This window comes from Petromyzon marinus, chromosome 18, assembly GCF_048934315.1.
Source record: "Petromyzon marinus isolate PM22_M1 ecotype Great Lakes invasive population chromosome 18, UKy_Petmar_22M1.pri1.0, whole genome shotgun sequence".
In the NCBI taxonomy this organism is placed as follows: domain Eukaryota; kingdom Metazoa; phylum Chordata; class Hyperoartia; order Petromyzontiformes; family Petromyzontidae; genus Petromyzon; species Petromyzon marinus.
In genome coordinates this window covers 4,464,221-4,482,142 of record NC_133684.1, presented here as the reverse complement: position 1 = coordinate 4,482,142, position 17,922 = coordinate 4,464,221, and the positions used below count along the sequence as shown (strand labels likewise).

The window sequence follows — 17,922 nt, the reverse complement described above, 5'->3', positions numbered from 1 at the left end:
TGAATACTAAAGCCGACGTGAACACGTTTTTTGAAATGACAGGAAGCCAAATTTAGTTCCGAAGCAATACATGAACACGTCCCATTGACAAAGACATCATAACAACGTTAACCCTCTAAAGCCCCCCGTATGGCTATTACACGTCGCGTTTTTGTTTACGAGTACGGTACATTATTCCACTGATGAGGGTTAAAGAGGACTTTTACATTTCTGTGGTGGGCCACACATGATCACACAACTTCGACACTTACCAGAGGTCCCTCACAGTACCACGGTGTTGAAAATATTCCCCCCTCAAGTCCTCAATTATTGTGGCTTGAGATGCTTGCAGTGACAGATAATATGAAAATTGCATACGGCTTGCAGCGTCCTGTGGCCGTGGGCCGTATGAAATGAAGTCGTGGGCCATAGGTTCACCACCCCTGAACTAAGCCCTAGCCTCGTGTGACCTGAGCTGGCGTGTTCTCTGCATGCCCCTTCATGTCCCACGTGGAATGTGGCCAAGCTGACCCATGCCCTCACAGACTCACACATAAAAGACAAAGACAAAGATGCCCCGTGAGAGCCCTTTAGCAGACTGTTGGGGCAAGTGTTGTTAGCGAGCGCCTATGAAGGCTGGCACGGCAGACGCGGGGGTGGGTGGCCAATGCCACGCCCGGCCGTATTTGTCTCTCCAGTGCTGATGTCTGCACACTGCACCAGGTATTCATTTGAGGCCGGGTCGACCTAGCAGAGGCTCACGACCAATTAAAAAATTCGGCACCGTTGTTGGCCGTGAGCGGGGATCAAACCCGGGTCACTGGGGTTCGTAGAGCGGGGCGCTAACCACTACACCACCGCTCCCCACACACACAAAGACAAAGACCCCCTGGTATAGCCTGGAACAGACTGTAGGGGCAAGTGCTGTTAGTGAGCACCTATAAAGGCCGGAATAGCACACGACGGGGTGGGTGGCCAGCAAACACGCCCGGCCGCCTTTATCTCCCCAGTGGCGATGTTCACACACTGCACAAGGTACTCATTTGAGGCTGAGTCGACCTAGGGGAGGCCCAGGACCGGTTCAGATAATCATCGCCAGTATTGGCCCTGAGCGGGAATCGAACCCGGATCGCTGGGGTTCGTAGCGCAGTGCGCTAACCGCTACACCACCGCTCCACACACACGCACTGTCACACACACACTGACACACACCATCACAGGCGAAAGAAAGCCCTCACCTACTATCCACGGCAGCACAATCCATTCCACTTTGGTCGGCGGCGGACCCTGCATGCTCAGGTCCGTCTGCACGATGTGCTGAGAGGCCAGCAGCAGGAGCAGCAGGAAGGTGAGGTACGATGCCGTGTGGCAGATGAACTTGATGAACGGCTTCTTGATGAAGACGCCGAACCTGCTTTTGGGCACGATCAGGTAGCAGAGGGAGAGCACGGGGAAGAGCAGGCCGATGGCGAGGCAGGTGAAGAGCTTGATGGCCCAGTGCCGCCGCCTCCAGCCGGGAAAGCCGTCGTACCACAGCGTGGCCAGCAGCTGCTGGCAGTTGGGCTGAGCGACGAACTGCGAGGAGAAAAACAATAACAAAAACAACAACAATAACAAGGCACCATCGCAACCAGTGGCAAGCGAGGTACAGGGACGCCTCTGCTTACGAGCATCCGACTTACCAACAGACCTTCTGGAAATTTTAACACGTAGGCTTTCGCGACCAATATCATCCAGCGTGGTCACCACACCTACGCCTCTGTATAATGATCGAAACAGGTGGAGGGACTTCTCCACAAATCTGGCTGTCGCCTGATGAAGCTGATTGTAATTACTGGCGAAACGTCGTGCTCAGATTGTAAATGTTGTGGCTTGGCTCTCCAACACACCGGTGTGCTGTACTAGTGACGAATTGGCCACGTTCTGTTTACGTGACAATCCTTACTAGTTGGCTGTGTCGGGTGGTGGTGGGTTTTAACGACACATTTATATATTTACACGATCTAACCCAAAAAAAACTCTTATGGAAGACATCTGGAACCTAACTCGTTTGTAAGTGGAGTTCCGCGCAGCAACGCTAATGACGCTGGAACACAAATAAGCTTCCTGTCTTGTAGGTTATCGCGCAGTTCCCTGCGTCCGGTGCCATCTGACGTGGGTTCAAAGATTCATTGATGCAGACAAGACTTTGAAGTTTAAGGTCAGGTGCCTCATTATAGCCCTCCATCACTGTGGCGCCACTCTCAATTAAATTACGTGCATGGTGTGTGATATGCTGGTACACTTGGCTAAGGACGAAGATTCAAACCCACGTCGGACAGAATATGTGTACAAGATGAGGCGATTAATTTTTCGGCTGATGCCACATTTTACTCTTAATAGCCAAATGCAAACAAAACGATAAAGCCAGCCAACAAAACGAACTGTATGGAATCATGACCCCAAATCGTGACAATTCGAATCACCTTCCCCAAATTGTGACAATTCATCAAATCGCCTGCCCGAGAGGGGTGAGCCCTCTCGACGGTGGTTGTGTGCCCGTGCCTCTCCCTAGGACGTCAGCCGCGCGCACCTCCTTCTGGTGGTACTTGATGGCGAGCTGCAGGCGGTCGAGGTTGTACGGATTGTTGGGGTCCACGACCGCCTTGGGGTCGTCGTTGTGGTTGAGGATGATCTCGAGCTCCTTGGAGCTGCGCGTCTGGTCGAGCAGGTCCTTGGCGAAGCGCTTACACTGCTGCGACAGCTCCTCGTACTCGGACTTGAACTCGTTCTCCACCTTGCTCAGCTCCTTGAGCTCCCAGCTGAGCTGAAAGGCGGTGAGGATGGGGTCCTCGCTGGAGAGCGCCACCAGCGACGGGCTGGCGAGCGCGCGGTAGATGTTTAGGCGGGAGCGCGAGTGGCGCAGGCTGTCCACCTCGGAGCTCGACACGCACTCGCCGCACGAGCACCGCACGGGGTGAGGCCGCGGGATGGAGACGCCGCGCCGCACCAGCAGCTTGATGATCTCGTAGTTGTTGGCGTGCGCCGCGAGCACGATAGGCGTGATGTCGGGCGTGAACTCCGAGAACTGGCGGTCGAGCAGAACGGGCGGCACCTGCGGTGGTGCGCGTTCGCGCGTTCGTGCGCGCGTGTGCAAGGATGTTAAACACGAACAGACGGAGGCAGTGAGAAAGCCAGCACTGTGGCGTTCATTTTGATCAGCGGGGATGCATGCTAAATTCGGGGAAAGCGGGGAGCAGTAAATGTTAAACAAACTTTGACCGAATCTTAAATGCTAAACGGTGAATAATAATTGATGTGTGACATCAAAGTAACTTTATTTAATGCACCGGCCCCTGTAGTATGACCTCGTAAAAAAAGTGGGGGAATGTTAAATCTCAGAGGGGTGGCTGGGTGGGTGGGGGGCGCAGCACAACGCGGTCAACGCGAGACAAACTCTCAACAAATGTTATACGCAAGCGGAATGAGTTAACGATACGATCTGCATTTGCCTTACATGCATCTCACCCTGAATGTATATGAGGATATATATTGCGCCGTTGTTTTTAAAGACATTGTACTCACCGCAGAGAACTGCAGCGACACTACCGCACTCTCCGATAGCTGGTGCTTAAACTGTGCCGCACGCCCTTCCGCATGGCCTTGTGCGTGCCTCGGTACCGATTAAGTTATTTTAAATCACCGTTTTGATGATGTACACGTATGTCATTGGAACAGGATCGGGAGAAGAATTTAAAGGGAGGGCTGAGCCTTCAACAGCGGCGGCTCAACATAGGCGGAGTTTGACTTTTATATTTGGGGGGGGAGGCAGGAGTTCGCTTTGTCCCTCACATTATGAATCGCGGGTGCATATAATTAATAAAAATATAATATTAATTGTAAACTACTGAATATAAATCCATGAAGGCGTCCAGTTTGGGAGGGGCGTTGCCCCCCCCTCTGCAAACTCCGCCCATGGGGCTCTGCCCTTTCCAGAAAGCCACTTTCAGCTCAATTACACGAATGCAGGGTGATGATGATGATGATCACGACGTTCCGGAGGCAACACAAGCTGCCGGAAGCTTGTGTTGCCTCCGAAACGTCGTGATTTAATTGAGTTGTTTTCATTTATTTTATTTTACCTACGTGACTTTACCGAAAAAAAAACAAAGAGTATGAATCCTTGCAGTCACGAAAGCTTCAAATCTAGAATTAGATGATGGGAATGTCAACGCTCGCAGTCTCCAGGGCGGAGAGTTGGCTCACTCGGGTTCATTATGGCCTCGTCGGAACACTCATTGAGAACGTGCGAGCTTCTAGCACCTAAATGTGGGCACCCGACTCGTAGGCTTCATCAGATTCTCAAGTGGAGTGGATCGAAATTTACTCGCTCACCACGAACCGCACGGGGAAATTCCCGCTGTTTTTCAGTTTCAAGTTCACAGGGGCAGCACTTCGTAGATGCATTGTGTCAATGGTGTGCGGTAAGTCCATTGCAGTGTTTGAACGGAGGCTTGTATACAAAGTGCAACGTAAGAGAGGGCCATTGCAGTGACTGCAATGAATAGTTACGTGGTTTTATCTATCAGTACATTCCTCTGACGTGACTGTTTTAAAGATCGCAAGATGTTTGACCACCTCTTCATATGGCTTGAGAGCAGCACAATTATTGTATAAAATAAACTTAAGTTTCTTGTCTGTCAGTCACAGCACTTGCTTGGGGAGTTTTTTGTTGTTGTTGTCATACAGAGACCAGTAAGAGCTCATTCTATCCGGAGAGAATCAGGAAGCTATGCCATTGAGGATGAGCTACAGGTAACCTATGGCCGTGCTAATCTCAATGAGGTGAGGTGCTACCTGCCAAAGTGCAGCCGCGTACCTCGTGTAAAAAGTGCCAGGGCGGTGGAGGACAAATCCCAAATGAGGCTTCCAATCACGAAAAAAAAACCTCAATACATTATTTATAATACTGTGTCCCTGAAAGAAAACAAATATATCTCAGTAGGTGACGTTTTGGGCTATGGACCTTCTTCATAGCACACAATTGGGCTTCATGTCACTCATGCAAACGCCGCTGACTTAATTATGACAGTTTTCAAAAATCGACAAAGCCACCATAGGACAGGCTGATAGTGGCTTGCGTGGCAATATGACTGCAAAATAAATAACATAGTAGAATAAAATCCCTGTGCCACATCAATCGCTCTTCCCCAAGCTACGGAACGAGGAGTTGCAATGGCATCGGCTGCATTTATACACATCCCCAAAGTGCCTAAACGTATTTATGGAATTGCCATATTTGCAATAAATCGGTGTAGTATTCGAAAAACAAAACATCATTCGGAACAGTGGCCTACCAAGTGCTTGCTAGGGGGAGAAGAGACGTAACAGCACTGCCTTGTAACGGTAACAACAACATCAATAACAAACAAAAGGTTTTACTGCACTCTACAACTGATTCGCAAAAAAAATGGCCCACATGTTCAGTTTACTTGAGTCGGTGGTCTAGATAAGGCTGAGTGAGCTATTGCACGCCATTGTACGATACACCCCGCTGGTCCTGACGCGGCTGTTTGGCTTGACCACCTGAATGTGAAATTGGAGTTGTTGCTCTGAACCTACATCAGCCCCTCGAAAGCAGAAGAAGAAGAATCATTTGTACTGAAAACTTTCGTGACTGCAGGAATTCATACTCTTTGGTCCTTTGTGTAAAGTCACGTAGATATTAAAAACCACGACGTTTCGATCGCAACACAAGCGGTCGTCGTCAGGACCGCTTGTGTTGCGATCGAAGCGTCGTGGGTTTTGTTATATATGTGTAGTGGAATAAATAGGCGCATGGGGGTAATTGGTGAGTTTGCGCGGGAGCAGGACAGTAGGGGTCATATTGGGACGATGAGGTAACGATTGGGCCAATTAAGCTGGGGGAGCCAAGGACGGCTGTGATTGGCTGGTGTGGTTGTCAGGGCTGAGGTGGCGTCTTGAAGTCTGGCGAGGTAACACGTGCACGGGCACGAGGAGCGTCGTTGGGACGCGGGTTAATTAATTGGGGTGTAATGAGAGCGGGGATAAATTGTTGAGACGTGAGGAGAAACGGGGAGTTGGAGTCGGGGGCTGGACGAGGCAGGACGTGGAGCAGCTGAAGAGAGAAGCAGCCAGCAGTGGAGAGAGCATAGTGATAGCGGAGAGCGGAGAACAGAGACGAAGCAGTTAGCAGTGGAGAGAGCACAGTGATAGCGGAGAGCGGGGAGCAGAGACGAAGCAGCCAGCAGTAGAGAGAGCATGGTGATAGCGGAGAGCGGGGAGCAGAGACGAAGCAGTTAGCAGTGGAGAGAGCATGGTGATAGCGGAGAGCGGAGAACAGAGACGAAGCAGCCAGCAGTGGGGGAAGCACAGAGACATCGGAGCTGACGGAGAAGCGGAGATTGGAGAGACAAAGACGGCGAGCGAGGAGCATTGAGGACATGTGGAGAACTGTAAATAAAGTGGTGTTGGAAGAAAGACAAACGTTGTCCGAGTGAAATCAACCACTACATATATTTTTAATCTACGTGACTTTACCGAAAGATTGCGATTTTTTTTACTTTAAATATTCCAATCGTGAGTCGAGTGATTTACCAATGGTGCCACCCGACCAGGTTAAACAAGGACACGGGGGGGGGGAGGTCATGGCCGAGGTGGTCAGATGGCGCCAATGAGATCCCGACGGCAATGGCACAATTGAAATAAAATTGGGATAAAAGAACATACTGAGCAAAAAGTGTCAACATGCTCGAGATCATTGGATAGTGCTCATTTATACCAAAGATTGCGGAGCCCACGGCTGAAATCAATAGTGACTTTCCAAGCCAGAGTAAATACAATATAATTTTCATGGGACCTCCCTTGCCAGTATCAAAATATAAGAATAGGTTTTACCCTTTCGGCGTCCTCCGGTCTAACACTGTTTGAGACTAGGCTCTAAAGAAAGCTGTCTCTGGTGTGGACCAATCCGTTTCAAAGACAACGCATATAACCATACTCTTTGGTTCTTTCGGTAAAGTCACGTAGGTAGAAAACAATGATAGATCACGACGTTTCGATCGCCACACAAGCCACGTGACTTTACCGAAAGAACCAAAGAGTATGGATTCCTGCGGTCACGAAAGCTTCAAATCAAGAATGCATATACTGTTATAGAGCATGTTTTTTGTGTGCATGTTCACCACAAGTATATGTGTTTAATGCAGACCATAACTCCTTGGCAAAAGGTGTCTGTTTTATTGCCAGAAAGGGCAAAACCTATTCTCATACAATGTGTTTTGTTATGTGGAATTATAACTATCGTCTCATGGCTATGGCAAAGCCATGAATTGGAAAATAGAGAATAGACTACGTGTTGATTAATGGACTGCTATGGAATACTAGAGGGCCCACACAGAGCGATCTGATCTTGCAGAGACTATCGGTTTTATTGAGTGCTGAGACAGCTCCCTGTCGATATGGAGTACACCGGTGTTGAACAAGTGGGGATTTTTCAGCCTCATTATATACTGCATGTAAAATCTCATTTCAATTTGTAATTACCAGCCTCCACTAGAAAGAGCTCTTCAGATTCCCTCTGGAGGTGAACAGAGAAGTTTTTTTTCCACGCTCGCCACACTCTTAGAAGAGATACCCGCACTTCACCCCACTACACGGGAACTGCAAAATCTACTAACTCTGGGGTGCCAATTTATATTGCTGCGAGAACAGAAGCGAGAGGGGGGGGGGAGATTTGAGCAACTTGCCCATTGTTTCAACTGCTCAGACCGAGAGGTCAAATCGAACTGACGACCTTTGGATTGCAGGTCCTTGTGCTAACCATTACGCCATGGCAGCTCCCCAACTGAGTTACGATTGAGGAAGAAAATATTGAATAAAAAAATCCCAAAGCACCATTTCAAATTGTCGCTCGGATTGCCGATGGTGATGTTTTTTTTGGTTCGTTAACAGTCTCCATCACGTTGAAAAGCGAAAGACGGATCGCGACATGCATTGTGGAAACGTTTTTTTGTTGTGGGGGATTTCTGTGATGGTTTAGTTCCCGTGAGACGTGCGGCCTCCAATCGATGGCCCTTCTGACATTTGACAACATCTGTAGATTTTTCATGCGCATGGCGGCAGTGCCTTGAGTTATGTACACACGAGGGATGAGTTTCGGATTTAAATATATCGGAATTGGGATATTGGGATTTTCAAGGACACTTTCACATGTTTTTCGGCCGTTTGGATCATTTGCATTGTGATGTACTGCACATTTATGCATCTGCACGATAGCAAAAAGCGTTGTCACCATTTTGTCGGGGAAAATGTGAAAATGATGGCCAATTATTGGCTTCAGTTCTGGTTTTGGATGGATGCAAAAGCATCACAGATTTTGGATCGTCTGAAACTTTGGATCTCGGCTTAATCTTCGGGTTTTTTTGGAACACTCAAATATCACAAAATCTGATCGCAGCCTTTTTACACACACGCGTTTATTTCCACGTGCTTTGACACGTGGCCTGCTTGTGCATCTATATCAGCGCTAAAGGTGCCTTTCAGATTTAACATTTTCATATTTCAGATTTGTTTTTGCAAAGGCTATTTTGGACCTGTTTTCGATGTATTGGCGATTTACAATGAGAGTTAACCACACACAAAGGTGCGCTGCGTTGGCTGATGCAGGTGCAGAGCAACAACTCAAATTTCACATTCAGGTGGTCAAGCCAGACAACCGCGTCAGGTGAAAAATAAACAAGTGTCCATCCTGTAAAGAAACTCTCTCCCATCTTGACTACGACGAATTTCCATCGCTGGCCCTGGGCCTGCGATGGACACGAACACAGCCCCAATTGAGCAGTGAGACACTCTGGGTATCTTTTGATTGAAAGCTTTCGTGACTGCAGGGATTCATGTTTTTGGTTCTGTCGGTAAAGCCACCACGTAGAAGGGAAACAATAAAATAATAAAAATATAAAACAATAAAATTCTCACGACGTTTCGATGATGATTGCTTGTGTTGCAATCGACACGTCGTGAGAATTTTATTGTTTTATATTTTTATTATTTTATTGTTTCCCTTCTACGTGGTGACTTTACCGAAAGAACCAAGAACACTCTGGGTATCGTTCACATCTCCTCTGTTGGCGGTGGAGGCACTGCCACATTTTTGTGCGTGGAAAAATCCGATGAAAATGGGCAATCGTGAAGTTAGGGAATGAGGAAGGCTTAATTACTCACTCAATATTTTCTCGATTGCATGGTCGACTGCAGGTAGTAGGCACATGGCAAGTAGCCATATCCACAACAACCCAGACTTGCATTGACTGACGTCACACGCAAGGAGCGCGTCATCCACCCGTACCCTGCCCCGAGTTGGCCCCCGAATCAGACTCAGATGTCTTGCGAGGCCAGCATAATACAACTTGGCAAATAACCAGTGACAAACTATCCCACAGAAGTCAGTTTCCCGTGGTGGCTCGGCTCAGCGAGTGGAGCAACATTTCAACTTGAGGCGCCGTGGCCCCTTTACGCTGGCTCGGCTCAGGATGTGTCTGTGGGGACACAAGGGGGGGGGGGTGGGGTGGTGCCGTGTACCTTTGACCTCGACTCATACCTGCTTGTCACCGCGGGGCTTCTTGTGGTTGAGCAGCAGCTCGACGGCGCCGACCACCTCCTTGCGGATGGCGTGCAGCAGCGCGTCGCCCACGAACACGTTGCTGCTCAGCAGCAGCTCGATCACCTCCAGGTTCTCGTTCTCGATGGCGATGAGCAGCGCGCTGCGGCCCAGCGGGTCGGTGCAGTTGATGTTGATGTTGAAGTAGATCTGGGCCTCCTCGAGGGAGCGCTTGACGCCGGCGTAGTCGCCCTTGTCGACGGCGCTCAGGTAGAGCTTCTCGGCGGGCGACAGCTCCGCCTCGGCGCGAACGATGCGCAGCGGGATGCGGTCGCGGTAGGGCGCCTGCTCGCTGCGCTTGTAGTAGAGTTGGGCCATGTTCGCTGGCCGGCCTGCGCGGCCAACAAGAGGAGCCGTGCACTCTCGCGTCATCTCGATTGAAAACTCAACTTGTTTCAGAGCTTTCCTCGTTGATTTCAGCACGGTTGGCTACGTACGGTGCGAAAGAAGTTCAGCATACGTACGTGCGCGCAAGGCAAATGGCGTGGCGGACGGGAGGAGCTGTGCACTTTTAAATGGTCAGGATTGAAAGCTGGCTTCTTTCGAACTGATTTTTGTGTTTTTGTTGTCCTCCCGCACCTCCGATTTTAGCACGGTTGGCTGCGGTCGGTGCGAAAGAAGCTCAGCACGAGCACACGTACACGCAAGGCGGTCGGCGGTGCTGGCGGGAGAGGCGCGGCTGAAGCGCAGCAGCACGACTGGGTACCCGGGGCAACCGTGCTGGAATAAAGGTCTCAAACTTGCCACATTTTAAAATAATTCGCCAAGATACCCAATTGGAGTGAAGCCACTTAGCAACGTCGCCCACCACCACCACCACCACCGGCCCCCCTCCCGCTGCTGTCAAACTACTGAAGATTATTATTGTCTGTGACACGTAGCGTCTTTGCGATAGCCGTGCACTCTAAGGCTGGCACAAATACCAAATGTACTTATGGTTGGCTTTCATGGGTCCTTCTGTTACGTAGACGTAAGATCTCATTTGCTCATGTGAAAATGTATAGTCAAGGCCGTAATTATAATATATATTGGGGGACACACATCCTCCCCAACACATCCTCCCCAATATTCAAATACGCTCAAAATGTCCTCCCCCCCCCAATATATTGCTATAAAATAGATTTCTGTTCATATGATTGTGGTTATGGTTGTACTTTATTAATCCCTAATCTCTGACATTACATACAATGAAACAAGAAAAGGTAAAACTGAAAAAACAGAGCAATGTAATACAATACACTATTAGACATTATTGTAAAAAATAAATAAAAAGTCCATCCTACGTGTTAGTGAATTTTTTTTTATTTTAGGCAGGAAATGGCATGAAATTCGTTTTCAAATTTAGATTTTCTTCTGGGGCGGGACCTCCAGACACCCTGTAAGATTTGGTCCCCCCCAATGTTGACTCCATGGCTACGGCCTTGTGTATAGTTATTGGTTCATTCGCCTAGATGTCACGAAGGGAACAGTTCCTAAAATGAAAGGATGTATTCTGAACGTTGTGTATTGTAATACAATGATAATAATAATTACAGCCCTTTGCCAATCCACTGCTGGAAGAAGGCTTCTTCCACACAGGAATTGTTCAATGGGGTTGTTTGACCGGACGGACATCGCCACGTTGGTCAATGCGGCTCCGTGAAGCGGAGTGCACAGGTCGCGTTCAGAGACTACGCACCACTGATGCTAGCCGCGGCTGTGACTCAAACTCAGCTCGCTCGAGTCATAGTGCAGTGCTCTAACTTCTGCGCCACCGCTTCCCCACTTAGCCATCTCATTGCAAACCACTATTTTGGTTTCTTAAACGTAACAGTCGAGGTAAGCGTGATGAATTTCAGTGACGCAGGCACTGCGACGGCTTGACGTTGCTAATTGAATAACACTTACCACTTTATCTGTAATCAAAGCCCGCTAAATTATAGATGTCAATAACAATGCCTAGGTAAATAATTTAAATGATACAATTACTCTACTGCCGTGTAGGTTTAGTATCGATGTTATTTATACGTATGCCCTGAAGGATTTCATGGCGCGCCTATAATTTAACCCCAGTGACGAGTCCAAATATGAGAAGCAGTAATCAATTGCACGTGTTGGTTTCGCTGCGTTTGATTATGAATATATCTTTTTTTTAAATAGCAATTTATATACGAGGCTCGAAAGGGGTAGTCGCATATCGGTTTCATGGAATAGCCGCCACACACCGTGGCAAATGCAATTGCCCCAGGATGTAATGACACCTACTTAGCCACATGAGAAGGATTTTCATGCCCAGCAAAGGCTATGCTATGTCCGTACGAAACACTTCTTATTCACAAGGAGACATTCTAATCACGTGTTTTACCTTGGTACGGTCACGTGGATTAGTATGACAATGAAATGACCTAGAGAGACCTCCTAAAATAATTATATGCGTGTTTATGTTCCACGGTCAGGCCCGTGTGTTATTAATTATCTTTAAAAGTAATCCCTGAATGGACCACTAAAAATAGGAATGTCTCTTGAAGTTGCCTAATCTGCTTCCGAGACCAAAAAAATTGGTGGGTATTAAAATTGCTCCCCGTAAAAATATTGACATTTTACAATTCTAAACGTGACCACCACGTCACCTGGAATGGCGATCATCAACGACTTCGTAGCGCCAGTCGAAAACATAGAACGTTACATGTGACCTGAATATCGGGGTTACCAATCTTGTGATTTCACAAAATATGGACAAAGATCGCACGTAAAAAAATAATAATGTGTACAGCACTGCAGATTCGTGCACACGTACAGCTCCGTTTGTCTCCATCCACTGCTGGGGGGGGGGGGGGTGTGGGGGGCTATTCGTGCATATTTAACACGAAGGCTTTCGCGACCAATATTATTTACAAAATTATGTTGGTGGCGATCTAACCCAAAAACCTTCATTACATGACCATACTTCACCATGTTCGGGACGGGGATGGCGAAGGCGGGAAGCGCAGATGCGTTTGAAGGATTGGATGCACGGACCAACGCTTGACTTTGCTCCACTGCTGCCCTCTCTACCGCTCACCACGTAGACCCCCGCAGCCCCTCTATGACAACCCAGCACCGGCCATTGTCACACGCTGCATTCGCGACCGACTGCGTCGTTGTGACCTCAATGCCAGCCAGGCTGTTGCTCAAGTCGCCCTCCTCCTATACCACCTCGTTCTCCATACACCGCAGAGGCAACGGGTGAATTAGCAGTGCGAATGTAACGCACCATCAGGTGAGTGAGTCCGGCGCCAGTAAGGCATTTACAACCGGCTACTGCCGCTGTTGTAGAGTCCGTTTGTCGTACAATTTTGCTGTTGCTACTGCGCATGCTACTTCCCTACAAGCCGCCTGTTCCGTGGCAAGCAGTTGGTACGGAATCTCAATCGCCGAGCATTACAGCTGCACCCGTTTGGTGAGAACGTTGCCCACCCTGTTACATGCCCACTCATGAGTCCTCATTCACTGCTTGCCTCCTGTGTGGTCTACGGAAATCAGATGGAGACTCGAGCAACGACTGCAAAGATGAAGTCACACACGCATTCGTCGCCGAATACGGTTCAGAAATGCATTTTAATCAAGTCTGCGGAAAGCTCAAATCAACGCACCATTCATGCTCAACCCAGCTTGGCTGCTGAGATCTGATAAGTTTCGGCAGTCAGGGTAATTTGGTGATTTGCACTTCAAAGTCATATTAGCTGGCAACCCGTTTTAATTGGACAACGTAATCAAACCGTACAATCAATTTAAAGAGTAAAATAGTATGCAGCACGAAAGCGCAGTGGTAACACTTTGTGCTTCGCGGCAACAAGGACCTGAGTTTGATTCCCGACTCGGGCGACTCTCTCTGTGTGGATTTCTCTGTGTGTGTGTGGTATTCCTCCAGGTTCCACGATTTCCTCCCATAGCGAAAATAAACCCACGCGCGTAATGTATAACTGATATTGGCAGCAACAACAACAAAAACATCCCAATCGGGATAATAAATAACAACATTGCCCCCTGCTGTGAAAAGTTGGCAGGAACATCCTGAAAAAAGAGTCGAGAATCAGTGAGGCTCTCCTGGGTAAACAAGCACATTAGTAGTAGTAATAATAATAGCAAGTGCTGAGGGATGTGAATATTGCATCTGAAATATTGACTGTCCATGCTAATCGCGTATGGGTGGTAACCCTACCTGAATGCCACACAGATATTATATATTGTACTTGAACAACTAGGTACCACAGGGAGATTACTTTATAGAGATCCCATTTATTTAGTGCCTTAAATGGATGATCCATTTACGTAAAAAAAAAAATCCGACAGGTGATTTTATTTTGTAATATTGTTAAAGTGATGGCTCCATATCTTACAGAGGTGGAATGGTTCCAACATTTCATATAAATATTAAGATTGGTGGAAGGTGTGTAGAGGCTTTGAAATAAAATGTTTTCTCAAAAAATATATATTCCCTGTTAAATGTTCTGCTAAGAAGAGAGGTGGGGGGGGGGGGGGGTGTACCTATAAACAATACTATTCCTGCCTACGGCCAACACCAGTGACGTTCATCTGAACCGGTCCTGGGCCTCACCTGCATCGACTCAGCCTCCAATGAGTATCTCGTGCGGTGTGTAAACATCGCCACGGGGGAGACAAAGGCGGCCGGGCGTGCTCCTGGCCACCCACCCCCCTGGTGTGCCGTTCCGCCCTTCTTAAGCGCTGTTAAGGCTCTACGGGGGGGGGGGGGGGGGGGTCGTTGTTTTGTGGCTCCGATAAACGAATGCGTTGATCACGTTGCGTCTTGTCGTGCCGTGGGAGTGGAAACTACCGCCAGGTGGCGGCACAGAAGCACAATTCAGGGGCAAAAATCCCATCCTTGGTCTGCCACGCACAACGCCTTTTGGCCGTATTCGTCAAACGCACCGTTTCTATTTTGGCCAGAAAAAATAGACCAAAACAAACACCCCATCAACGAATAAGTTAAACAAAAATGTGCACCCGAAGTCTCGACAGGCACGCCACCAGTCACATCAACAATAATCCACCTAACACCTTATTAATGATACAACAAAAAAACCCATACATCTTACAGCAATTATTAAAACCTCCGTTAATTTTCTAAGCGGGGTTTATCCTTCAATGTGCTGTTGACGGGTGGCCACTAAAGCACAAACAGGTTCGCCGTAGGGCTGCGGGAGCTACTAAGCTTTTGAACCAGCGTCGTTATCTGAACGTAACTGCATCACCACTCTCCTCCCCCCCCCCACCGCCATCCCAGGATCGTTGGTTTTAATAATTATCCATAACCTCTGCAACTAACCAAAGAGAAACCCGAGGGTTAATTATGCACGGATAAGGCGTCTCTTGTGGAGGGCATTCGCTCGCTCGTCGTGTTGAAAAGGGCTCCTAAGCTCGCTGCTTATCCGTCGAACAAAGAGGAGCAGCCTGTGTACTTGTGACCGACGCGGGGAGAGATGAGAGAGAGAGAGAGAGGAGAGAGCGAGAGAGGTGATGAATGAATTACGCGTTTCGCGGCTCGGTAGCGATATCGCGATGCACCGGTCCTTTGTGCCGAGTCTGTTGCGCGCCTCTCCGGACGCATTGTTCAGAGTCATCACCGGAGCACCCCGCTCCATCGCTCGCTCGCTCGCTCGCTCCATCGCTCCCTCTGCCTTTTTTGACGCCTCGTTTTTGGAGCCTCTTAAACATCGCCACGTGCCGAGCCGGTCCAAAGTAAAGTGCGCACTTGGGGACAGGGCGCGTCGCTCGGAAGGGATGGTGGCCGCCGGTCGAGACAAATGAATGACTGATTGGCGATCCAACAAATAAAAACGTGACCGGGTGGAGGAAGTCTGTCCACCGATAGAAGATGCGGCGGTGAAATGAGCTCGCGTGCCGCTGCTTGCTGGTTATTATCATCGTCGTCATCATTAACATCGCAGAATCGCGAGCAACGCAAGCGGCTTGTGGAGGCCTTCATCCAGCAGCGGCTCGATCATGGCTGCTGCTGACGATGATTAAACGAATAACAACAACAACAATGCGCCGGCTCCACGAGGCGCGAGGCGATTTCCAGACAACCCGCGGTGTTCTCTGCGCCCATTGTTTCGTAAGCACCGATCGCGAATCCTCACAGCGCACGCAGCCACGATGATCAAAGTCACCTGTTGAAGCCTACGCGTTTTATAGGCGGCGTACAACAACAACAACAACAACATGCCGAAGTGTGAGTGAGCCCACGGGTAAGTAAATACATTCAATATTGGCGAGCGAGCAAGCACGGACGTGGGTCGAATCTCAATTCCACGTTTGACGGACACTTTATAAAATATGCAAAATAACACGTTCCCCTCCCCCCCCCCCCACTTTCTATCTTCATCCTTAAGGTTCATCTGGTCACACCACTCAAACAAGGGCATCGCTTTTGTTGTACCCACACAGCAACAACAACGAAAAATCAAGCAAGACACAACCTCGCTTTCTGCGCGTTCAGATTGTCGCTGTGGCAAAGTGGCCTGGCAACAAACGGGCGGGGGTGGTCATGAAATCGAGCCGATGAAAGTATGCGGAGTGATGTTTCGTGTGCGGAAGAAGGTGAGGGGCCAAATCAACTCACCGTCATTTGTGCGCTGCGTAGGCAGGACGTGAAGCGAGACCCTTGGGTGCGACACGACGGCTCGTCGTCCTTTCTATTTCTTGTCCTCTCGAGGAGCTCATGACAGCGCCCGGAGCACAGTTGCTGTTGCTGTTGTTGCTGTTGTTGCTGCTGCTGGTGGTTGTCGTCTGCCGAGGTCACTTATCCACCACGCACGCATTGCGCTTCGTCCGTACGATGGACGAACGCTCCGTGCGTCTCGCGTTCGATCCGCTGCGCTGTCGGTGAAGCGAACAAAAAACATCATCACAATTATCATCAGCAGCAGCAGCAGCCGCAGCCAACAAGCGGAAACGGCACCTGTACCGTTATTATATCATGTGCATGTATATTTAATAAATAAATAAAACACATACAAAGATACAGCGCAAATCAAAGTCGCTCTTCAAAACAAAAGCGTCCTACTGATCAATGTCTGCAAAACATAATTGCAACTAATGTAATACCTGAATTCAGTCTTCTTGTCGTCCAAGGGCTTGGCAAGACGAGAGCGCATTGATACGAGAGGGTGAAAACCGGATATTTGAAATCATACTGGCAAGGACAGGCACACCGGTTATTGTTGCTACAATGGTAATTGTCGTCATCATCGTTGCGCTGGGACACTCACGGTACGCAAGACGAGCGACTGTTCAAGCGGCATCCCTTGAGCGCGCGCCACTCCGTTCCTGAGACTCCGCGTGCACGCGCGCGCCTCCTCCTCCTCCGGGTTTGTGCGCGTGCCCCGTACCCCTTACTCGTGCGAGTGAGTGGGGCTGTGTGTGTGCGCGCTCTGCGCACTCCTCCCCGTACAACACTCCTCCACTCTCACAGCCGCTGCGTGCGTTCTCCGCTGCAGTAACACTACACGTGTGTGTGTGTGTGTTTGTCTCTGTCCGCGCGCGCGCAGGCGCGCGCACTCTCGTGCGAGGAGCAGCAGTAAGGTGGTTAGCGCTACGCTGCGTTACAAAACCGGTGGCTCGAGTTCGATTCCAGCTCACGGCCAACAGCAGTGACGGTTATGTGAACCGGTCCCTCGGCCTCCCCTAGGTCGAATAAGGTTCAAACGAGTACCTGGTGCGGTTTGTAAAAATCGCCACTGGGGAGATAAAGGCAGTCGGGCGTGGTGCTTGGCCACCCACCCCTCATGTGCCGTGCCGGCCTTTATCATCATCATCGTCATCATCATGCAGTCCATCCCCAAGGACGATGGCCTTCATCGGGGCTCGCTAACAGCCCTTGTCCCAAAAGTCTGTAAATGCTATACGGGGATCTTTGTCTTTGCACTCTTGGTAATGGTAATGATATTATAGTATTCGCTTCGTCGGGGTCCGACGCTGCTGATGAGACATAGCACGTCGAACCCCGTCCAGAGTGTTTTTGTTTAGACACATGGTGGCTGTTAACACAAGCCTTCAAGGCTCTCCGGTCGAGAGAGTGAACCAATTTAGATATGCAATTTAGATATACAATACGGTCTATTAATTTCTCGCGTAGACTGCTCACGAGCGCAGACGTGATTTCTTGGGCACACTATAGCACTGTATCATGTGCAATAGCAGCAGATAATGAAGTAATTGGCTCAAGTGCACTGAAACGCATTCGTATCAACTTCCATTTTCTATTAACTGCTAGATGGAGTGACTCCTGCCATCGCCGTCCTTCG

The 17,922-nt window shown here is 49.1% G+C and overlaps 1 protein-coding gene across 5 annotated transcripts in view; it reads right to left on the bottom strand.

The window, feature by feature from the left end:
- Positions 1 to 17,380, bottom strand: part of LOC116943590 (short transient receptor potential channel 4-like) — a 29,345-nt gene extending 11,965 nt beyond the window's left edge. For 2 of the 5 annotated variants that reach the window (XM_032956554.2, XM_032956558.2), the window contains exons 1-5: positions 16,724 to 17,380; positions 16,239 to 16,495; positions 9,578 to 9,969; positions 2,552 to 3,073; positions 1,218 to 1,554 (exon numbers count right to left, since the gene is read on the bottom strand). In XM_032956554.2, coding sequence (XP_032812445.2) covers positions 1,218 to 1,554; positions 2,552 to 3,073; positions 9,578 to 9,955 — 1,237 coding nt within the window. In that variant the 5' untranslated portion in view covers positions 9,956 to 9,969; positions 16,239 to 16,495; positions 16,724 to 17,380. The remainder of the gene's footprint in view (positions 1 to 1,217; positions 1,555 to 2,551; positions 3,074 to 9,577; positions 9,970 to 16,238; positions 16,496 to 16,723) is intronic. The other 3 variants (XM_032956555.2, XM_032956556.2, XM_032956557.2) reach the window with 3 other exon arrangements.
- Between the last annotated feature and the right edge of the window lie 542 nt (positions 17,381 to 17,922).